Here is a 24,985-nt window from a genome sequence, read left to right as displayed (position 1 = left end):
GCCTAATATATGACCATATATGACCATATATGTAGGTTGGGATACTCATTGAGTAAGAAGGAAATCTGTCATGACCCAGAAAAATTTAGATTCCGGTGGCTTATGTTTCTCCTCTACGTGGAGACTGACTTCCCCAAGCAAATTGGAGCTCATAACAGAGCATTCAAATCTAGAATAGGGGCAGCTGATTGACAAGGAGAATATTGGACTTGGAAGTTTTATTGAGTTGGAGAAATAAGAAAGCAAAGTTTCTCAAATGGAAACTAGGTAAACACTGCCTTTACCCAAACAGGCTGGAATGAAGGCAGTTATTAAGTATGGCAAAAAGAAAAAGAAAGGAAAGAGAATTAAGAGTTATACAAAGGAAAAAATAGGAAAAAGTGGGGTATGAAGCACTTGTATCTAAGAGAAGACTTACCAGAATCATTTTTTTGTACTACAAAGAATGTTTGCCCAGATTTAAAAGTAAATTATCCAAGATTATATTACAAGCTTTTCTTATGGTGTTACTGATGATTTGTAACTAAACGACACCTTTATGTACATCTTTGCAAGGTTCTCTTAAATACTTTGAAAACATAAACATTTCTCATCTTACAGTTTTTCTAAGCAAAGTATTCCTAGTCATTCTAGGATAAAGCAGTGCAGTTGCTGTGTTTGTCCAGTTGACTGCACAGAAATAAAGATTAACAAAACAAACATAATATAAAGGTGATAACTTGATATTGGACTAACTCAATACAGTCCTTGACTAACGTTTGGGAGCTATGCTCCCTCCCTTCATCACGTTAAAGCAAAATATTTTTGGTTAACCTTTATTTCTTACTCTTTCTTGTTGTCCTGGATATGATACACCCTCTAATCCTTTGTTGTGCTGCTTTGAGCTCACACAATCTCAATATTTTCCTAGTTCTGAAATAACTGAAGCGGCATGCCATATTCCAGAGGCCTTACTGAGGTTTTATACACCTCCTCCTGTCTGTTGCTGATTGATTAACTTTCTAATATCATTTTAGTTTATTGTCTAACACAATCCCAAAGTACAAAAATATCCCGTCTCTGTTATCACCTCCGTGGGATATTTCCCCATCTAAACAAAGCTGGTAGTCTGAGACGTGTGTGATCTCTCTCTGCCTTTGCTCTTATATTTAACCCCACCATCTGATGAGCACTTGAGATGATCCAATGAGAACCTGTACAGATAATTATCAGACATGCAATCACAATGAGGCACACGTTTCAATAACACTCAGACCTTTAGTTCTACTTTGCTTCTTAGGGCCTGATTTTCAAAATGATTTATTTACACACAGAAACCACGGTTTCTGCAAGTAAACCCTGTTTGAAAATCAGTTTGGGGACTTTGTGCATAAAAATCTGCGCGGAACACAATTTTGCGCGTACTTTTACCTACATAGTAAGTGCATGTTCGGGAGGGTGAGTGGAGCATATTCTTTTGATTTTCGAACGTGCATGCCTGCACATCCACTCTTTGGGCCTACTGCATGCATCATGCCGGGTTCCGCGCACATCCACAAGTTTTCAAAGTTTATTTATGCAAGTGGAGCTGAAGCTCCTGTATTTACTGTAGTGCAGTGTAGTCGGAGGGATCACAGAGGAGAAAGAAGTACTTTTGGTGTTGCTTTCCCTATCCAGCCTGAGAAATTAAGCCCTTGCTTCTGGGCCCCAAGTCCACTACACCACTTCTTTGACCATTTTTTTAAATTGAAGTGAAGCCACAGAGGCCGTAGCTCAGCTCCTAAACAAGGCATCAAAATCTCTATTATTTCCTGTGTCCACAATGGGGTTTCATACATCTTTGACATCTAAAACATTAAAGGTGTGGGTGTGTTACCAGAAGGTCATAAGTTCACCACTTATTAAAATATACTTGAGGTTTTGTATACCCAATCTGAGGAATGTTAGAGGCTCTGATTATCTCTTGGAATTTTACGCCTGTGACTCATGGGACGAGCCTATAATTGTGAGTATTCTTTAGTTCTGGGTAACTACCCTCTGCAAAAATACTTACGGCAAAAATCTGATGTCCTCCAGTTCATAGGTTTCTCGCCAGCATGAGAGCAGTGTCGCGAATATTCAGCAACGGTTTGACAAAGGCAGGAAGAATTTTCGGGTGTATCACAGAGACACAAATCTTCCATGCAAGCCCTGATATAGGGGCCGACGCTAACTACCTTATTGCATTCTGAAAGTTCCGGACCGGTCAATATCGTCTTACACATAGCGTCCTATTAAAAAAAGAATTGACATGGCATTAAATCTATACAAAATGATGTTTTCCAACTGCATCATGTGTAGAAAATAACATTATACTGAGTGGTCTCTACCCATACAGTCCTGAGAAATGGCATGTTAAAATAAGAAAACACTTATTTCCTGTCTTTTGAAGAACTATTTTTTTTAAAATAATGTACGAGTAGAGAAAATGTTAGGTCCTTTCATGTTTCGGAGCACTTCTGCCAGTTTTGCTTGTTGTGCTATGAATGTACCTGGGTTTTCAGATAAGGGGAGAAGGAATAGCCTAGTGGTTAGAGAAAAGGACTAGAAACCAGGGTTCAAATCCTGCTGTCGCTCCATTGCCTCAGGTACAAAAACTTAGATTGTAAGGATACGGAAATACCTACAGTACCTGAATGTAAACCAATGTGATATCTCAGATTGAATGTTGGTATATTTTTTAAAAAGTGTTTTTTTAATATCATTTTTACATAGTTTCTACAGGATACTGTAATTTCTATCTACGGAGCTCAATATTTCTGAAGGAATCAGGAAAAATAATCAATAAAAGTTATTTCATGTGATATTCTTTTTATAATGAGATAGCATTTTCATTGCTAGTAAAAAATAAAAATGTGTTGATTGTGAATCATGGGAAAATGTACAGTAAATTACAGAATACCTGATCACAGTGCACATACCTCATTGTTTTTGTAAGTTGGGATACATTTTAATATACCAACGTAAGAATTATCCAGGGATGATGCTCTGCATGACTTGCTGAGGCCCTTCCTAACATGCAACCAAAAATGCACATATATAGAGCCAGCTTTAGTGCTGTGAGCACTGGGAACAGAGCCCCTACTCCATGGTGGGTAGTGACCATTTCCTCCCTTTCTCCTCCCTCCCCCCTTCTACCACCATCCTCCCTCACCCATATCATCCATCACTGCTCCCAGTGGTCCAATGACAGGAGAGTGGAGCCCAGCAACTGCTGCTTCTAACCTACTCCTGCTGTGGGTTCTTTTCTCTCTTGGGTGGGTTCAGTTTACAGTAGGGGTCTGCATTCATTTGCAATGTATTGGCAATCCGCAACGCATATGCCATATTCGTTGTATCCGTGGGGGTCACGAAACTTATGGCGAATCCCTATGAATACAATGTATCACTAATGAAAAACCCCCACCCTCCTGACACCCCCCCCCCCCCAAGACTTGCCAAAGGTCCCTGGTTGTCCAGCGGGGGTCCTGGAGCGATCTCCTGCACTCGGGCCGTCGGCTGCCGGTATTCAAAATGGCACTGATAGCCTTTGCCCTTACTATGTCACAGGGGTTACCGGGACCATTGGTCAGCCCCTGTCACATGGTAGGAGCACAAGATGGCACCGGCTGTCCATTGCTCCTACCATGTGACAGGGGCCGATCAATGGCATATGGTCAAAGGCTATCCGCGCCATTTTGAATGCCGGCAGCCGACGGCCCTAGTGCAGGAGATCGCTCCAGGACCACCGCTGGACCACCAGGTACCTGTAAAAAGTTTTGGGGGGGGGGGGGTCGGGAGGGTGGGGGAAGCTAAGGGATTAGTTTTAAAGGGTCGGGGTGGGTTTAGGGGTTATTTTTCTGTGCCGTTTTTCCCACCCTCCAACAAAATGATAAGAGAAACCCCACGAACAATATTGTGGGATTTTCCTATCGTTTTGGGGAGCCCCCGATTTCTGACGATTTTGAAAATATCGACGATATTTTCAATCGTCCGAAGCCCGATTCACATCCCTAACCAGCACTGCTCTTCTGCCATGTGGGCTGTGGGGAGGGCATCCTCAGCTGCATCCCCCGGCTCAAGTGAAGAAGCTCTTGGGCTCTCCAAGTCATGTTGAGAGGTGAGACAGGTTGACAGGAGAATATAAGAACATAAGAAATTGCCATGCTGGGTCAGACCAAGGGTCCATCAAGCCCAGCATCCTGTTTCCAACAGAGGCCAAAACCAGGCCACAAGAACCTGGCAATTACCCAAACACTAAGAAGATCCCATGCTGCTGATGCAATTAATAGCAGTGGCTATTCCCTAAGTAAAATTGATTAATAGCCATTAATGGACTTCTCCTCCAAGAACTTATCCAAACCTTTTTTGAACCCAGCTACACTAACTGCACTAACCACATCCTCTGGCAACAAATTCCAGAGCTTTATTGTGCGTTGAGTGAAAAAGAATTTTCTCCGATTAGTCTTAAATGTGCTACTTGCTAACTTCATGGAATGCCCCCTAGTCCTTCTATTATTCGAAAGTGAAAAGAACCGAGTCACATCTACTCGTTCAAGTCCTCTCATGATCTTAAAGACCTCTATCATATCCCCCCTCAGCCGTCTCTTCTCCAAGCTGAACAGCCCTAATCTCTTCAGCCTTTCCTCATAGGGAAGCTGTTCCATCCCCTTTATCATTTTGGTTGCCCTTCTCTGTACCTTCTCCATCGCAACTATATCTTTTTTGAGATGCGGCGACCAGAATTGTACACAGTATTCAAGGTGTGGTCTCACCATGGAGCAATATAGAAGCATTATGACATTTTCCGTTCTATTAACCATTCCCTTCCTAATAATTCCTAACATTCTATTTGCTTTTTTGACTGCTGCAGCACACTGAGCTGACGATTTTAAAGTATTATCCACTATGATGCCTAGATCTTTTTCCTGGGTGGTAGCTCCTAATATGGAACCTAACATCGTGTAACTACAGCAACGGTTATTTTTCCCTATATGCAACACCTTGCACTTGTCCACATTAAATTTCATCTGCCATTTGGATGCCCAATCTTCAAGTCTTGCAAGGTCCTCCTGCAATGTATCACAGTCTGCTTGTGATTTAACTACTCTGAATAATTTTGTATCATCTGCAAATTTGATAAACTCACTCGTCGTATTCCTTTCCAGATCATTTATATATATATTGAAAAGCACCGGTCCAAGTACAGATCCCTGAGGCACTCCACTGTTTACCCTTTTCCACTGAGAAAATTGACCATTTAATCCAACTCTCTGTTTCCTGTCTTAACCAGCTTGTAATCCACGAAAGGACATCGCCTCCTATCCCATGACCTTTTAGTTTTCGTAGAAGCCTCTCATGAGGGACTTTGTCAAACGCCTTCTGAAAATCCAAATACACTACACAACATCTACCGGTTCACCTTTATCCACATGTTCATTAACCCCTTCAAAAAAATGAAGCAGATTTGTTAGGCAAGACTTCTCTTGCGTAAATCCATGTTGACTATGTTCCATTAAATCATGTCTTTCTATATGCTTTACAATTTTGTTCTTGAGAATAGTTTTCACTATTTTTCCCGGCACTGAAGTCAGGCTCACTGGTCAATAGTTACCTGGATCACCCCTGGAGCCTTTTTTAAATATTGGGGTTACATTGGCCACCCTCCAGTCTTCAGATCCATATGGATGATTTTAATGATAGGTTACAAATTTTAACTAATAGATCAGAAATTTCATTTTTTAGTTCTTTCAGGACCCTAGGATGCATACCATCCGGTCCAGGTGATTTGCTACTCTTTAGTTTGTCAATCTGGCCTACATCATCTTCCAGGTTCACAGTGATTTCGTTCAGTTCGTCTGACTCATCACCCCTGAAAACCATCTCCGGAACTGGTATCTCCCCAACATCCTCATTTGTAAACATGGAGGCAAAGAATTCATTTAGTCTTTCTGCAATGGCCTTATCTTCCCTAAGGGCCCCTTTAACCCCTCTGTCATCTAATGGTCCTTCCGACTCCCTCACAGGTTTCTTGCTTTGGATATATTTTAAAAAGTTTTTATTATGAGTTTTTGCCTCTATGGCCAATTTCATTTCAAATTCTCTCTTCGCCTGTCTTATCAATGTTTTACACTTAGCTTGACAATGCTTATGTTTTATCCTATTTTCTTCAGATGGATCCTTCTTCCAGTTTTTGAAGGATGTTTTTTTGGCTAAAATAGCCTCTTTTACCTCACCTTTTAACCATGATGGTAATCGTTTTTCCTTCCTTCCACCTTTCTTAATGCGCAGAATACATATGGACTGCGCCTCTTGGATTGTATTTTTAAACAATGTCCATGCCTGTTGAACACTTTTAACCTTTGCAGCTGCACCTTTCAGTTTTTCTCTAACTATTTTTCTCATTTTATCAAAGTTTCCCTTTTTAAAATTTAGTGTTAGAGCTGCAGATTTACTTATTGTCCCCCTTCCAGTTATTAGTTTAAATTTGATCATGTTATGATCACTGTTCCAACTGGCCCCACCACCGTTACTTCTCTCACCAAATCTTGCATTCCACTAAGAATTAAATCTAAAATAGCAGATCCTTGAGGGCTGTATGGGAAGGAGATGGCAGTTCTCTCAGTTGCATTGGAAGGGAGTATGGCACTTCCTAGAGCATGGCGCCCTGCCAACCACACAGGTCGCACAACCCAGCAACTGGCCCTGCACTTACAGAAAACCCCATTCCCATCATCATCTTTGGATAACTTTTAAGTTTGTCCATTGTAAGGTATCAAAATGAGCACAGAATTTGGTTTTATCCAGAACAAATACAGCCACTAGAATGCAGTATTAAACACTGAGATAGAGAAATAAAGAAGATATTTACTGAAACAGTGCAGTTCTCCTGGACAGGTATTACATCTTCACAGTCTTCTGTTGGCCCATTCAATTTCTGCAAATTCCCAAACTCTACTGAGGTCAGTTCCTTACCTTTAAACAATAAGAAAATCAGGATTTTCTTTTTAATAATTGTTTTCTACTATTTTAAATCAATTGTCTTTTGTATAATCACATACAGCAAGACCAGAATCCAAAAATGAGAGAGCACCGAAAGTGCAAACCTGTTGGTTTGTCAAAATAATTAATGAGCCTACCACGTAGATGTCAGTCTTATGGCGTATTCTTTTTTTTTTTTTCTTAACTAGGATGATCACATTTCTTATCTGCTTTGACATTGTTGAGAAATAAAGATGTACCACACATCTTACATTTCACAGTCTCGTTGCACATGTATTCATGCTTTTCATATATCAGTGTGTTGCCTGCTTGGGGTTCTGATGAAGGACACCCTGCGTTATTTTAGTCATAAAGTTGAAATGCAGAAAATTAAGTTTTCTAAAAAGAGCAATCAGCCATATCTTCTCAAGAGCAAAATGAAAATCAGCATGAGAAAGGGGATTTTTCAATTGTTAATATTACGGATGGAATGTACGTACCATCTAACATGAACTCGTTGTAGGTGGCAATGCCATTAAAGTCTCCACACATCCCACAGGTCTGGTTGGCATATTTATCATCAAGCTCCAGCTAAAATAAGAAATGAGAAAGATACTAATCATGTTAGCAGCTGTAACTGTCATACAATTTAGTGTTTGCTATGGTGTGTTTCTCACAGGGATATTGTCTGCAATAGGTCTGTTTTGTGCATGCCCGACCAGGAAGGAACCTCACTCATAAGCCAGGTGTGTTGGGTAGGCTGGAGCATAGAAGCTGGGATGGAAATTGCATGAAAGAGGAGAAAATTGAACGGGATTCATTGATTTGGGCATCTATAAGGGGGAGTAACGGACTGGCATGTTTTAGAATGTTATTTTAATTATCGTATCATGCATTGATGTCTTATGAGACTGATGAGCTGGGTTTTATGCAGGACTGAGTAATGTACTGGGGAAAATTAAATATTTTATTTGTTGTACCAAGTTTTGATATCCCTTACAAGACATATGTAATCAGGTTTTATTAAATGACTCAACACCTCAGAGGGAGGTTTTGGGCATTGAAAGTTTTGATTTGTGAGGAAATTTAGTGCCACCCCTCCTCACGTGGAAGCTAGGCTACAATAGCCTGTTTTTCCAGAATCCAAACCTTTCCACTAAGAGGTCCCTCTAGAAGGAATCCAAGGAACAAAGACAATAGAGTCCTATCATAATGCTAACACATGATATTCAGGATATTATTCATGGCCCTGCCCAGATTCCCTCCTCTAATACAATGAGCTGCTGTGCATGTGGTTTGCATGCATGAATAATCCAAATGCATGCAAAGCAGCTCATTACTAGACAATTCTATGTAAAAGATTTATTGCAGCTGACTGAGAAAGTGGTCAGCTGTGATCAATTAACTACACCTCCCTGGGTTCTGTTAAATGTAATGTAGGAGACCTGGGCCCTAACACAGGCCAAGGAAAATTTTTATAAAAGGTGCCAGGCAAAAAAAAAAAAAAAAGAGCTGAGCAGAGGTCAAGGCTCATCCCCAGCTCAACGCAGGGCTGCCACTTCAGGTGATCCTGACACCCCAAAGTGTTAAAAAAAATGTAATTTCTTGCACAGTGACAGATCCCCCCAAACCCTAATAAAGAGTGAATCCCCAACCTTGTCCTCAATAAACCCGAATACCCCCTTTCCAAAGGCTTAGAAAGCCTGTCACTGCCCCCCCCCCCCACCCTATTAGTGAATCAAAAGCATTGGAGGCATGGGGTTCCCTCCCCCCATCCCCCAAATGTATAAAAAGAAGCATTGGATGTTCAGTAGGACTTCCAACCCCCACCCCCTGACCCCCTCCATTCCCTCCATACCCCAATCCTCCAAATTACAATGCAATTCCATGATGGGATCTGGGGTGGCCCCTAGCCCCATGCTGTGTCATTTTTCAAAATGGCATCGACCTGACCTTGCCCCAGTTATGTGACTGAGGCAAAGTCCAGGGATCAGATCTAGGCTATGTGGCAAGGCCACAATCCTTCAAAAATAAGATAGGCTGGCCTGCTGCAGAGCCCATCCTGCAATAGCTGAAGACGACGCCCAGGCTTGCCTGCCTGCCTGAAATGTATGTGTGTGAATGTCTGCTTGCGTGCATGCGTGTGAATGCCTACCTACCCGTGTGCATGTGAGTGTCTACCTGCCTCTGTGCATGTGTGAGAGAGAGTGCCTAGCTATCTGCCTGTATGTGTGTGTATTTTAAAGAGTGTCTCTTTCTGTATGCGTGTGAGTGCCTGTCTGTATGCATGTGTGTGATATCATGCCTTCCTACCTGCCTTTGTGTGAGAGAGTGCCTCCCTGTGTGCATGCATGTGAGTGCCTCCCTGTGTGCATGTGTGTGTGTGAGAGAGAGAGTGCCTGCCTGTATGCGTGTGTGTGTGTGAGAGAGAGAGTGCCTGCCTGTATGCGTGTGTGTGTATGAGAGAGTGCCTGCCTGTGTGCTTTTGTGAGAATGCCTGCCTGCCTGCCTGTGTGTGTGTGAGAGTGCCTACGTGCCAGTATGCATGTGTGAGTGCCCGCCTGCATGTGTGTCTGCTGCATGTGTATGTGTGTAAGAGAGAGTGCCTGCCTGCGTATGTGCGAGATAGTGCCTTCCTATGGTGAAGTGTAGGGGGAAATATCCTTTGTCCCCATTCTTTGAAGGCTGTGTGTGTGTGTGTGTGTGTGTGTGTGTTGGGGTGATCTGTGATCACAAGTAGTCATTTAGTACTGACATTTCTATTAGTAATGCTGTTTTTGTTGTTTCATCCTTTACCCCATGTCTGGTTTTCAAAGCATCAAATATTTAATTAATCTGGGAATAAATCCACTGTACCACCTTGGTGGCCCAATCCCAAGCTTCTCATTTTATTCATGAGTCTTCTATGAGGGGACCATATCAAAAGAGCCTTTCCTTGATCCAGTTCTCTAGTTAACCAGATGTACTATCTGACAGGACCTCCCCCTGGTGAATCCATGCTGCCTCAGGTCCGGCTATCCAAGGAATTGTAGATGGTTAGCAGAGTCTCCATTAATTGTCTCATCATGGAGGTGAGGCTAACCAGCCTGTGGTTTCCAGCCTCCTCTCCGCTACTGCTGTTGTGATGTGCCCAAGGTCACAAGGAGCAGCAATTTCATTTCATTTTTCATTTATTAAAATTTTTTGATCACCTACCACAAAAAGGACAAACCATGGTTTCTAGCCTACTGCTCTAACCACAAGGCTACACACCTCTGCTACTGCTAGAGAGGCGGTATGGTCTTTTTCTGCCATCATGTTTGTTTCTATGTTTTCAGGCTATTCCTGATGAATATGCATGAGATAGATTTGCCTCCTATTGAGGTGGTGTGCATGCAAATTGATCTTAAATATCTTCCTTAGAGATATCCTGAAAACCTGATTGGTTACTTCCCTTCAGGAGCAGAGGTTTCCACCGCTGTCCTAGAAGATGCTTTAGAATTAACTTTTATGCAGAAAATTTGCAGCCTAATAAACAGCTTGAATACAATCTTGTGTGTGTTGGTTTTTTGTTTTTTTAAACAATACTAAAACATTGTTAGACTTAAGAGGTCATCTCTGCTTCATTCTTTTTTAAACATCTAAAATTATGAGTGTAGAATGTTTGGCAAAATTATAGCTGAAATAAAACTATTTGATTATCTCCGACAGGTAATCTTAGTAGTTTCCACAATTTATGCTTACCAGAATGCTACCATCGTCATTCATCATGAAGAGTATATCTTTATTGCTTTGGATTTTCAAATTGCTACCAATTTTCTCCATTTGGATCCCAGCAGTGCTGTAAGGCAACCGCTCAACTCTGGAAGAAAACAAGGGATCTTGATTTGGTAAATGCTGGCCTTTTTTTAATCGGTGTATGGCTATTAGTGGAGATACTGTACATGGTTAAACAATTGGGGCTCAATTCATTGAAAACATTCTGGCAGAAAATTATTCATCCATTTCAGTGAAGACAAATTCCTAAGACAGCATGGTTGACATCTCTAAATTACAGAGCATACCTATCTACAGAAGGTGGAGAGTGTAAGGGAAATAGTAGAAAAGTGGACATCAGGTTAGGATACCCCACCCCACATGTAGTTGATAGTTCATTGAGGAAGACCTATTTCTCCAAAAAAGCCAATGGTGTCTCTTGACTTTCACGTACATTACGGGTGCACTGGATGTATTAGGGGCAGGTAGACAACTATGGCATCCACATAGGAGTGGACACACAGAAATGGAAAATACTACTTGTATTTACTGTCAAGCTCTGATAACAGCCACAAGGAAGGCAGGTTTTCCAAATCAGCTCTTCCAGATTTAAGACGTCATTTTCAAGCTGTCTGCATTGGGACAATGGGTTTTGTACCAGTTCCCAAAGCAAACTATACATGCACTTTCACTTTAAACTTGCCACAGGGACAAAGTGGTGTGAGCTCACTTGCACCTTTTGTGCAGGGAGAATTTTGCTTGAAAAGAACATGCACAGTTTTGACAATTTTAGATTTGGATTGTTTTTATGGATTTAATTAGTCGCCTTTCCAACCCTGTGCTCAGAGCAAGTTATAATAGGCAGGTCTCTGCACCAGAAAGGGCTTACAATCTAAGGGATTCATTAGAGCTTTAACGCATGGTAAATGCCTTAGTGCAGAGATAATGTGAGATATTTTCAAATACAATGCATTATCTCCCCCTCCTCCCAAGAAATGACACAACTCAGGAATGGTAATGAGCTGACTAGAAAATCATGTGATGGAGCAAAGGTTAAACATTGCCTGGCTGGCTGGCACTATTTTGAAAATGGCAGTGCCGAGCCTAGAGCACTAGGGGTCGCTCCTTGCCCCACTGGACCATCATGGTTCAGGAGAGTGGGCTGGGGTGGGGGGTGCACATGAGGTCTGGCAAAAAGGGAAGGGTGGGGAAGGGGGCAGGGCCTGTCATCCTAAAATGTTTTGTTTTAAGACTTGGGCCACTAACAGAGGTGACGGGATAGGGAGTCTCTGAAGACATCTTGGGGGGGGGGGGGAGCATTGTTTCAGGCTGGGTAGGCCCTTTAATAGGTGGTAGTCTCAGGATTTGGGGGCTCGATTGCACGATAATCTTTAGGTTCAACTAAGGCGCGTTATTTTTCCTAGTGGCATTTTACCTCCAGAGAGAATGGTAGTCTTTCAACCAAGCATCGATAAACTCTAATCCATGTTTCATAGATCGTTAGTCCAAGGTAATAGGAAGTCAAACCACACTTCCAGGTCATGTTGTGGTATAATTTACTAGATTAGATATGAGCAAAGTTTTGTAAATGGGTGAGGAAGAGGTGTGAGTAAAATGTGTGCAACAGGCTATGTGACAGAGATGTGCAGAGGTGGCTAATGAGATATGTTGCCTCGCAGATGGCGCTGGAAGCGTAAACTTACATTAAGCTTATGCTTTCAGGGCTAGAGGCAGCCCTGAAAGCATAAGTTGAACGTAGGTTTATGCTTCCACCGCTGTCTGTTTTAGAGCAGTGTGGAGGCGCAGGGAGCTGGGCGAAGGGGTCCCTTGCTCCCGGAAATCACAGCTACTTAATCGGATATCGTTAAAGATAACCAGTTCAGTAGCATGTTATCCGGCCAGATAACTTTATAACCCAACCGGTTATATTCAAACATAGCCGGTTAGGTTTCAGAGTTATCCAGATATATGTAATCAAACTAATAAGTCACTCCTGCAAGAGAAAAGAAGATCTAAGCTGTTGCCCACTGACAAAGGCCCAAAGTGGAAGGCAGAGAATGAAAGGTTTTATTCACAAGACAGTCTGGGTTATCAACATTAACACTGAAAACACCCAGAATAATTATATTTTAGCTTCAGACATACAGGTGAAAGAAGGATCAGGTGGATTGTAGATTAAAAGGAAAGAAAAGTTAGCGGATGAAGCAGTAGAGCATCAATATAACAAGGTCCCAGTTCCAGTTCAGCAAAACGTTTTTTTTTTTTGGTTTGATTGTTTTTTAAACAGCAAATTCTCCAAACCCCCCCTCCCCCCCCCCCAAGAAAGTCCACCTGTACATTTATTAAAAAAAAAAAAAAAAAATAGCCAGGACGAGAGACTTGAGTTAGGCAGTGATTTATGCCAGTCTCGACCAGGAACATATATTTTGGATCTGAAGGCTGCCAAAGGCAAATAAAAAGTGCCTATGCATTTAAATAAATGGATGTTGAGGCTATGTCTGTGGGCAACATGGTGGCTCCTCTTCCAACCTGCTTCAAATATCTTTTTCAGAAAAAGTATTGAATTTTTTTGACAAATATCTCCAAAATATCAGTTTTTATGACAGCTTCTATTTTCCACTATTCATCCTACAGTATTCAAGTTTGCTTTTATTAATCAGGTCCTTGGTTTGGTTGAAGGAAGCTTTAAATCTCCATCACGACACTTAAGAACATAAGAAATTGCCATGCTGGGTCAGACCAAGGGTCCATCAAGCCCAGCATCCTGTTTCCAACAGAGGCCAAAACCAGGTCACAAGAACCTGGCAATTACCCAAACACTAAGAAGTTCCCATGCCACTGATGCAATTAATAGCAGTGGCTATTCCCCAAGTAAACTTGATTAATAGCAGTTAATGGACTTCTCCTCCCAGCTACACCAACTAGTGATTGAGGTTGAATGGGGATCAAAGAGCACTTTTTAAAATATGATATATTAAATTACCTAATATAATAAGGTGCCACAAACCATGTATCTACTATATTGACATAAGCAATGTGGATTAAAATTAAACAAATGTTTGAAAACAAACAAAAAGCTTCATGAAAGATTTACAGAAGTGCACAGAATTTCAGGTATGCCATTCACTGGATAGATTAAGTTACGTACTTATGCGACTGACAATTTTGGCATCGTTTACCTTGTTTTAAAACTTCACATTTGAAGCATGACTTGGATGTTGTTTGGACAAGTTTTGAAAAGAAAAAGACTTTAGCAAATGATGGAATCATTCACTAAGAATATTGTGGTGAAGCTCCTTGTCTGATGTATTTTCAAAAAATTTAAAAACAAATTGTTTTCGAATATTTAGTTTCATTCCACGTTTATTGCTTATGATATTAAATTATCTACCAGTATTTTTTTTTTTATAGAATACATTTGTCCAAAATTAAAATAAACCTATGATCTTTCGCACAGTATCTTAATGGAAAAAGAACAGGAAAGAAAGTAATAAGGCTACAAAAAGAATGACAAATGACTTACAAAACTTGAACATAATATGCAATATTATAGATGAAACAATATAGACTATTTTGTGCAAACAGTAGAAACACTATCATTGACACTCAATTTGTATTTGAGATGGGGATCAGTTATCGCACATGATATTATTGGAAATCCCCGCCACTCTAATAACAACCCCTTTGGCGACACACTGCTAGTATGACCTTCATAATAGGCATCATTGTGCGGCAACACGTACCATTTATCACTCTGCCTTATTTTTAATCATTGGTCAGTCCCATTTTTTTCTGAATTTTTTGTGCTTAAATCATAAGTGCTCCGTGTTTTTAAAACTCATTTCTTGCCACGTATATCTATTTCTGCATTATATTCAAATTCAATGTGGGAATGTTAGAATCACTTAGCTTATAAGTCCAGTATACATGAATATTATTGCCCAAATTTCTTCACATCCGATGATATAGCAATGCGATCTTGCTTCACACTGCCATACTGTGTCCGTGCCCAACACTGTACAATCATTGGTCAGTCCCATTTTTTTCTGAATTTTTTGTGCTTAAATCATAAGTGCTCCGTGTTTTTAAAACTCATTTCTTGCCACGTATATCTATTTCTGCATTATATTCAAATTCAATGTGGGAATGTTAGAATCACTTAGCTTATAAATCCAGTATACATGAATATTATTGCCCAAATTTCTTCACATCCGATGATATAGCAATGCGATCTTGCTTCACACTGCCATACTGTGTCCGTGCCCAACACTGTACAATGTTTCGGACGTTGTTGTCCTTCCTCAAGGGCCAAATTTCAGCATTCCACCATTATACCTCTCCGCGTTTTTTTTAAAAAAAACGCGGAGAGGTATAAGGGCACGGAGAGGTTGGGCACGGAGAGGTTGGGCACGGACACAGTATGGCAGTGTGAAGCAAGATCGCATTGCTATATCATCGGATGTGAAGAAATTTGGGCAATAATATTCATGTATACTGGATTTATAAGCTAAGTGATTCTAACATTCCCACATTGAATTTGAATATAATGCAGAAATAGATATACGTGGCAAGAAATGAGTTTTAAAAACACGGAGCACTTATGATTTAAGCACAAAAAATTCAGAAAAAAATGGGACTGACCAATGATTAAAAATAAGGCAGAGTGATAAATGGTACGTGTTGCCGCACAATGATGCCTATTATGAAGGTCATACTAGCAGTGTGTCGCCAAAGGGGTTGTTATTAGAGTGGCAGGGATTTCCAATAATATCATGTACAATATAGACTATTACAGCCATTCAAGGAAGTCATGGTAAAAAAAGGTTTCGACCTTAGAAAATACTAAATTAAGAATTATAAACTTACCGCTTTCCGTCAAAATTAATGGAGTTATTGGATAGTTCAATAGCCACCCCACTGATCGTCATAGAGATATCGTGGGAAGTGGAAGTATTATCGGCCATGGCATATCTTATTTGGATATTGAAGTCCTCAGAATTACTCTGGCAATGGGAGGCAAACAAATATTTGCAGGACCCTGGGAAGTAAAATATATCCCCATCGAAGTTCTTGAGGTGGCCTTTACCCCATCTGCTGCACACCCGGCCATTGTGAGCAGCATTGAGGTCTGTAAAGGAAAAACACAAGACCATTAGATACTTTACTACTCATGCCACCTGCTTTCATACAAAAGATTATGTAATAGCCTGGCCACCCGTGAAGCCATCCAGATATTATCAGGTCAATTTTCAAAAACCCATTTGGCAGGTAAGAATCACATAATTTTACTCCATTATTTCTATCCAGATTTTCAAAGGCATCTAAATTCATCTAAATCTAATCAGACAAAATTAATCTGATTAGATTTAGGACAGTTATTTATTTGTGCAACCGCAGTTGTATGCTGAAATTTAGCCAGCAAGCTCTGAAATTCCGCACTGACTACCTAAGTCAAAATCCCACACCATGTTAGCCTTGACCCTTTTTTGACCAGCTAAATTTGTGCTCCTTAAGATGGTGAAATTAGTTCTTACCTGATAATTTCCTTTCCTTGAGTCCATTCAGACCAGTCCAGATGAATAGGTTATGCTTACCCACCAGCAAATGGAGACAGGTTTGCTAATGTTACCCATTAAATGCATCCCTGCTGAGCTCAGCCTGCCAATATTATCTGTAACAAGCTAACTGAAGATAATTTTAATTCAAACCAATTAATATTATTAGATAGATATTACTTTTTTTTGTCATTCCAGACCACCAGTGGACTTCCAGAAAGAACAAGGAAGTAGGTAGAAAATACAGAAAGTTTCTAAGACAAATGTGAAACCATTCACCTGCATAGGAGCAGAAACTCACAGTTCTTTAATATTATTCCAAATTTAGAAGGAAGAGATACACAAGATTGGCAGAACATAGAGGATCCTGATCTGGTCTGACTGGACTTAAGTAAAGGAAATTAATTAGGGATGTGAATCGTTTTTCAACGATTAAAATTATCGTCCGATAATGTTTATATCGTCTTAAATCGTTATAGAACACGATACAATAGAAATTCTAACGATTTATCGTTAAAAATCGTTAAATCGTGTTAGTGCGCACTAACTCGAGTTAGTGCGCACTAACTCCCCGTTAGTGCGCACTAACTCGATTTAGTGCGCACTAACTGAAAATGATACAAATAAACACTTTCCAGGTCACTGAAGGTCAGTTAGGAATGAATATGTGTTCCTATTGGCTGGCTGCCCTCTTATCTATTGATGTTACCAAGGTTACCACTGAGGTGATGGTTGGGGGGATGGGAAATGGAACTGGAAACTAACGAACACCAACAGAAAATGAAACAAAGTGTTCACACTTCCCAGGTCAGTAAAGGTCACTTAGGAATGAATATGTATGTATGTATTCCTATTGGCTGGCTGTGCTCTTATCTATTGATGTTACCAATATGGTTGGGGGGATGTGAAATGGAAACAGTTGGAAGCTTGACAAAAAAAGTAATGTAATGATCAGCACTCACGTGACTAGAACTTGTTTGTTTATTATTTTTGTTAGCAGGCACCTGAAATGCTAGTGCATGTTGAATTTGCCAATCACTGTGCATTTTAGAAAGGTGGTCCTGGCTGGAACTGTACACAGTTCAAATATATGTAATTGATTGTTGGTAAGTGTATTTTTTAAGTAGCCACACTGGCACCAGTATGTTTACTTTTCCTCCTACTTAACTCACTAGCTCAGCTTTGTAAGAAGGGCTTCTCTGCTTGTGTGTTGTTTTTGTTTGGTGTGAGGAGAGCAGAAAACATCAGATCTTTATTCAATCTACTACAGTCATCTCTTACAGTGCCCTATCCCTATTAATACCAGGAGTGTTGTGATCTTCCTGCACACAGTGCCCTAACCCTGATACCAGTCTGAGACAGCTCCCTCCCTGCATTACTAGTGAGAGGCTGGCTTCACAGACAGGGGGGAGCTGCCTGACCCTCACTCCTGACTTCCCCCATGTCCCAGCTAGTGAATGGTGTGTGGGTGATGGGGGGGGGGGGGGAGGATGGGGAAGTCTGAGACAGCCCCCTCCCTGCATTACTAGTGAGAGGCTGGCTTCACAGACAGGGGGGAGCTGCCTGACCCTCACTCCTGACTTCCCCCATGTCCCAGCTAGTGAATGGTGTGTGGGTGAGGGGGGGGGGAGGATGGTGAAGTCTGAGACAGCTCCCTCCCTGCATTACTAGTGAGAGGCTGGCTTCACAGACAGGGGGGAGCTGCCTGACCCTCACTCCTGACTTCCCCCATGTCCCAGCTAGTGAATGGTGTGTGGGTGAGGGGGGGGGGGGAGGATGGTGAAGTCTGAGACAGCTCCCTCCCTGCATTACTAGTGAGAGGCTGGCTTCACAGACAGGGGGGAGCTGCCTGACCCTCACTCCTCCGGGGTATTGTGATCTTCCTGCACACAGTGCCCTATCCCTGATACCAGGGGTGTTGTGATCTTCCTGCATGCAGTGCCCTATCCCTATTAATACCAGGAGTGTTGTGATCTTCCTGCATGCAGTGCCCTATCCCTATTAATACCAGGAGTGTTGTGATCTTCCTGCATGCAGTGCCCTATCCCTGATATCGGGATGTGTGCAAGAAGATCACAACACCCCCGGTATCAGGAATAGGGCACTGTGTGCAGGAAGATCACAACACCCCCAGTATCAGGAATAGGGCACTGTGTGCAGGAAGATCACAACACCCCTGGTATTACGGATAGGGCACTGTGTGCAGGAAGATCACAACACTCCTGGTATTAATAGGGATAGGGCACTATGTGCAGGAAGATCACAATACCCCTGGTATCAGGGTTAGGGCACAAGTTCTAGTCACATTGACTGATCACATTACTTGTTTTGTCAAGCTACCAACTGTTTCCATTTCCCATCCCCCATATACTGTCAGTAGGAAACTTGGTAACATGAATAAATAAGAGGGCAGCCAATAGGAATACATATTCATTCCTAAACTGACCTTAACTGACCTGAAAAGTGTCAAATTGTATCATTTTCAGTTAGTGCGCACTAACTCCCGTTAGTGCGCACTAATCGGAAAAAAACGATTTTTTAACGATTTTTTAACTAAAAAATCGTGCCTAAGACGATTTTCTTGCCCTGCCACACGATTTCTATCGTTAAGACGATATGGAAAACGATTCACATCCCTAGAAATTATCAGATAAGAACTAATTTCACCTTCAATATCCAGTCAGACCAGGCCAGATGAATGGGAATTAGCCAAGCTACTCCTGAAAAGGGCAGGACACTGCCAAAAACACTGGCAATGCCTTGGAGGTTAAGGAAACCTCCTGCCTGACCCAAATGTCTAAGAGGAAAGCTTAGTAAAGAAATGCAACAAAGACCAAGTCACTGGCTTACAAATCTCCAAGGAGAAACCAACCTAAGCTCTGTCAAAGAAATAACTTGAGTTCTCATGGAATGACTTCTCAAATGTTTTGGTTAAGGTCTACCAGAAACCACATAGAATCCTGTAATAACCTCCTTAATTCATGCACTATCACAACTGCAGCTACTGCCCCACCATTCCATATTCTACTATACCTTCCCAAATCAATGATCAAACCTCCCAAAGGCATTATTGACCTTGAGATATCTCAAAAGAACTCCTCATATATATATCTAAAGGAAGAAGTAGCCTGTACTCAGGCTAGTCTGAATGTGTTACAGTGTCTGAGCCCTTACACTGTGAAGGCATTGACACTGCCCCACTGGTAACCCAGCGAGACCCTCACCAACAGTAGGTAGACTCGTAAGGCTGGGACCAGGATGAAACTTCACCTATACCAGCCCCTTCCTTCACAGGTTGAGCCTTTGAATTTGAGGGTCAGCAGGTCTTAGACGAGGGTCCCAAAGAGAACAGACAGGATTGAGTTACAGACAGAGGTTGGGCCAGGCAGCAGATTGGCACAGTTGAGGTCCAGGCAAAAATCGAGGCAGGCAGATGGCAAACACCAAGAAGATCCCATGCTACTGATGCAATTAATAGCAATGGCTATTCCCTAAGTAAACTTGATTAATAGCAGTTAATGGACCATCTCCAAGAACCTGTTACTGTCGTGGACCCTTGGGCCAGTGAAGACAGTGGATGGTATGCTGTGGAGGACCACAGCAAGCGTCACAGCCAGGAGGTGGTGCGGAAGAGACTCAGATGAGGCTTCACCACTGGAAGTCCGAGGTCCCCCCAGGAGGAGCCCGTAGGGACCCGGACCTCTTGGACTTAGGTGGGATCCCATGCGACCAAGGATCTGGGCTGTGGCCGAAGAGATGGACGAAGGATGGCTGGGCCCAGGTAGCAGAAGAGTCTTCACCCTTGGAAGCCCCTGGCTCCCCCGGGAGGAGCTCGTGAGAGCCCGAGCCACTGGAACTTAGGAGAATCCTCTGGGCCAGCAAGTACCGGATACCTGAGGTGATGAAGAAGCCGAAGTCGGAGGTCAAGAGTGGGCTTCCGACCCGGCTTGGGTCGGAAGCCAGAAGTCAGAGATCTAAACCAAAGCCAGGGATGAAAGCAGAAGACGGAGTCATGGGACAGAGCCGGGTCAGGAGCCAGAGGTCAGAAGACAATACCAAGCCAGGAACGGAAGCTGGAGACAAAGTCATGGGACGGAGCCGAGTTGGGAGCCAGAAGTCAGACGTCAATACCAAAACCAAAGGGCGAAAGCTGAAGACAAGTCAGGATTCAAGCTGGGTCGGAATCCAGAAGTCAGAAGAGGCAATCCAGGGACTACAGCAGCAACTAGAGACACAGATAACCTGAGGAATCTCATTGCAAGGCTCCGTCCTGTTCAAGCTGCAGGGTTTAAATACCCTGCAGCGTCCGACGTCATCCGGGGTGTCCCATTCGAATTTCCCACGCTGGTCCCTTTAAAGCCTCAGCCCCCAGGCATGAGTGCGCCTAGGGGGGCGGGGCCAAGAGCATCAAGTCAGCGGCGTCTCCCTCGAGCAGGGAGAGCCGTGGCAGGCTGGGGATCGGGCCTACGCGGCTGAAGAGAGCTCCGTACGGGCCGGGACGGGACCGAAGTAGGAGGAGGGACCGGGGCACGGCCCAGTCCCGTAACAGAACTTATCCAAACCTTTTTTAAACCCAGCTATACTAACTGCACTAACCACATCCTCTGCCAACAAACTCCAGAGCTTAATTATGAAATTTCTCCGATTAGTCTTAAATGTGCTACTTACTAACTTCATGGAATGCCCCCTAATCCTTCTATTATCCAAAAGTGTAAATAACCACTTCACATCTACTCGTTCAAGACCTCTCATGATCTTAAAGACCTCTATCATATCCCCCCTCAGCTGTCTCTTCTCCAAGCTGAATAGCCCTAACCTCTTCAGCCTTTCCTCATAGGGGAGCTGTTCCATCCCCTTTATCATTTTGGTTGTACTTCTCTGTACCTTCACCATCGCAACTATATCTTTTTTGAGATACGGCGACCAGAATTGTGCACAGTATTCAAGGTGCAGTCTCACAATGGAGCGAAACAGAGTCATTATGACATTTTCCATTTTATTAACCATTCACTTCCTTATTCCTAACATTATTTGCTTTTTTGACTCTGCAGCACACTGAGCTAACGATTTCAAAATATTTCCACTATGATGCCTAGATCTTTTTCCTGGGTGGTAGCTCCAAATATGGAGCCTAACATCGTGTAACTACAGCAAGGGTTATTTTTCCCTATATGCAACACCTTGCACTTCTCCACATTAAATTTCATCTGCCATTTGGATGCCCAATCTTCCAGTCTTGCAAGGTCCTCCTGTAATATATCACAATCCGCTTGTGATTTAACTACTCTGAATACTTTTGTATCGCCGGCAAATTTGATAACCTCACTCGTCGTATTCCTTTCCAGAGGCACTCCACTGTTTACCCTTTTCCACTGAGAAAATTGATAATTTAATCCTACTCTTTGTTTCCTGTCTTTTAACCAGTTTGTAATCCACGAAAGGACATCGCCTCCTATCCCATGACTTTTTAGTTTTCTTAGAAGCCTCTCATGAGGGACTTCGTCAAATGTCTTCTGAAAATCCAAATATACTACATCTATTGGTTCACCTTTATCCACATGTTTATTAACTCCTTCAAAAAAGAAGCAGATTTGTCAGGCAAGACTTCCCTTGGGTAAATCCATGTTGACTGTTTTCCATTAAGCCATGTCTTTCTATATGCTCTATGATTTTGATCTTTAGAATAGTTTCCGGGGGGCGTAACCAAGATGGCCGACTGAGAGGCAGCAGGTCACGGACGCTCTGAGTTTTGTTCCAGATTTCCTCAACTTTCAGCACGCCGTTGCTGTTTTCCTCTGAAGAATGCCTCACAAAAGGAAGGGCAGAGTTAAGGTCTTTCCCTCCGAGCCTACTCTACCTACCGACCAGAAGCTTATCCGTGACTTTGCGGTACCTATGGGGCGGGCCGTCTCTCCCGCTGGCGGAGGGGTAGGAGGAGAGCCCCTTTCGCCGGGAGAAATAACGCTGAGCCCGCCTAACCCGAGAATTATGCAGCTAGCTTCCCCCCTGGGGACAACCGAGGCTGCTGGGCTGATTCGAGTAAGCTCGATAGAGGCAGACCGGCTGGAGGGAGCAGAGGGAGCCAGCCCAGGGGTAGCGACGACATCGACCCCGATAAGAGCTAATGGAGCTGCAGTAGAAGGAGGAAATAAGAGGCCTGCAGTAGAGGAGATGGATTCGACTTCTAGAGAGGACGGGGTGAGTCAAATCGCTTATCGGATTGAAAAACCTGCTATTGTGACTCTAGACTCCCTATGGGAGTTAATGGCTGGAATGGATATAAAGCTACAGGAACAATCTCATAAGCTACTTGGTGTTTCAGCTAAATTAGATGTGGTAGCACATGATCACCAGCATATATTGCAGGAACAAGGAACGGTTATCCAGAAAATAGAAACTGAGGTTAAAGATTTAAAGGAAGTAACAGCTGCTTTCTCTCGAGAAAGATTAGCAACGCTGCGAAAAATGGAGTACCTTGAAAACTCCATAAGACATTTGAACCTCCGTTTTCTGAATTTCCCGGTGGTAAAAGATGAACAGTGCTTGGAACACTAAAGAAATACCTGGGAGAATTTTTGGAAATTCCCCAGGAGAAAATTCCCGTGATTAAGAAGATACTACATTTGTCCCAGAAGCAAAGTACATCTAGAATTAATGTTTTGGATAATATGGATAACTTAACGCAATTTTTGGAAGCGTCTGATGTAGAAGTCACTGGAAGAGAGACTCTATTAGTGACTTTAATTGCAGAGGAAGATATAAATGTAATAATGCGTAATTACTATAAGAAATTGAGGGTACCTTTCTGTGGTGGTCTAGTCAGGATTTTTCCTGACTTGGCTAAGGCCACCCAAGTAAGGCGTAAAGCATTTCTTCAGATGAAGCCAGAGGTCATAGCTCTTGGTGCTAGTTTCATTGTAAAGTACCCCTGCAAATGTGTTATTGGCTGGCGTGGGTCAACCTATATTTTCTTTGATATTCCACAATTGAGAGAATTTCTGAGCTCTAAATATCCAATGACAGTTGTAACATCGAATGAAGGTTAAAATGTTAATATATCCTCTTGGTCAACCATGTTCAAGTTCTAATTACCTAATATTGGACTCCTCTGTATTTCTATACGCCCCCCACACTATTACCTCTATTATGTGAAAATGCATTAAGTTTTGATGAGGATTTTGTCTTCTTAAGGAAATATTACTAAGATATGTTTGGTGTTTACCTTTATAAGCTCATTGATAATGCATTTGTATTTCTTACATGACAAGATTTTTGTTATTGTAATTTTGGAAAATTAATAAAGATTAAATAAAAAAAAAAAAGAATAGTTTCCACTATTTTTCCCGGCAGTGAAGTCAGGCTCACTGGCCTATAGTTACCCGAATCGCCTCTGGAGCCCTTTATAAATATTGTGGTTACATTGGCAACCCTCCAGTCTTCAGGTACAATGGATGATTTTAATGATAGGTTACAAATTTTAACTAATAGACCAGAAATTTTATTTTTTAGTTCCTTCAGTACCCTAGGATGCATGTCATCCAGTCCATGTGATTTGTTACTCTTTAGTTTGTCAATCTGGCCTACTACATCTTCTAGGTTCACAGTGATTTGGTTCAGTTCGTCTGACTCATCACCCCTGAAAACCATCTCCGGAACTGGTATCTCCCCAACATCCTCATTAGTAAACAAGGAGCCAAAGAATTCATTTAGTCTTTCTGCAATGGCCTTATCTTCCCTAAGAGCCCCTTTAACCCCTCTGTCATCTAATGGTCCAACCGACTCCCTCACAGGTTTCTTGATTTGGATATATTTTTAAAAGTTTTTATTATGTTTTTGCCTCTATGGCCAACTTCATTTCAAATTCTCTCTTCACCTGTCTTATCAATGTTTTACACTTAACTTGACAATGCTTATGTTTTATCCTATTTTCTTCAGATAGATCCTTCTTCCAATTTTTGAAGGATTTTTTTTGGCTAAAATAGCTTCTTTCACCTCACCTTTTAACCATGATGGTAATCGTTTTGCCTTCTTTCCACCTTTCTTAATGCGTGGAATACATATGGCCTGTGCCTCTAGAATTGTATTTTTAAACAATGTCCATGCCTGTTGAGCACTTTTAACTTTTGCAGCTGCACCTTTCAGTTTTTTTCTAACTATTTTCCTCATTTTATCAAAATTTCTCTTTTGAAATTTTAGTGTTAGTGCTGTCGATTTACTTGATGTCCCCCTTCCAGTTATTAGTTTAAACTTCATCATGTTATGCTCACTATTGCCAAGTGGACCCACCACCGTTACCTCTCTCACCAAATCCTGCATTCCACTAAGAATTAAATCTAAAATAGCTCCCCTCTCTTGTTGGTTCCTGAACCAATTGCTCCATGAAGAGACACTTGTGTTTTGGGTGCAATGCCCCAACCTCACCAATGCTTCTCGATCCCTGAGGTCAATTCTGCTAGCCATTGCTACTCTCAGCCTTGTTATTGGCTTTGCAGAACCAGGAACTTAAATAAATAAATAGATAGATAGATAAATAGATAAATAAATAAATAAAATACTGCTTGGAGGATTAATAGCCACTCTGCTTAGAGGGAGCAACTTTGCGCTCCTTAGAAGATTCTGCAGCAAACCAGCCGAGCCCCCATCCCCTTACATTTACATCACTGTCTGCAGGGCAGGTTCTGAACAAACTAACCCTGAGGTATCTCCTGCTGCCACCT

At 42.0% G+C, this 24,985-nt stretch overlaps 1 protein-coding gene across 1 annotated transcript in view; it reads right to left on the bottom strand.

Moving 5' to 3' along the window:
* The window catches only part of LOC115079483 (mucin-5B-like), a 289,301-nt gene that overhangs the window by 245,502 nt on the left and 18,814 nt on the right, over positions 1–24,985 (bottom strand). The window contains exons 3-7 of the mRNA XM_029583107.1: positions 15,580–15,841; positions 10,702–10,819; positions 7,479–7,569; positions 6,869–6,972; positions 2,033–2,249 (exon numbers count right to left, since the gene is read on the bottom strand). Coding sequence (XP_029438967.1) covers positions 2,033–2,249; positions 6,869–6,972; positions 7,479–7,569; positions 10,702–10,819; positions 15,580–15,841 — 792 coding nt within the window. The remainder of the gene's footprint in view (positions 1–2,032; positions 2,250–6,868; positions 6,973–7,478; positions 7,570–10,701; positions 10,820–15,579; positions 15,842–24,985) is intronic.

This window comes from Rhinatrema bivittatum, chromosome 17 (assembly GCF_901001135.1).
Source record: "Rhinatrema bivittatum chromosome 17, aRhiBiv1.1, whole genome shotgun sequence".
Classification (NCBI taxonomy): Eukaryota; Metazoa; Chordata; class Amphibia; order Gymnophiona; family Rhinatrematidae; genus Rhinatrema; species Rhinatrema bivittatum.
This window is presented reverse-complemented; position numbering and strand designations above follow the sequence as displayed.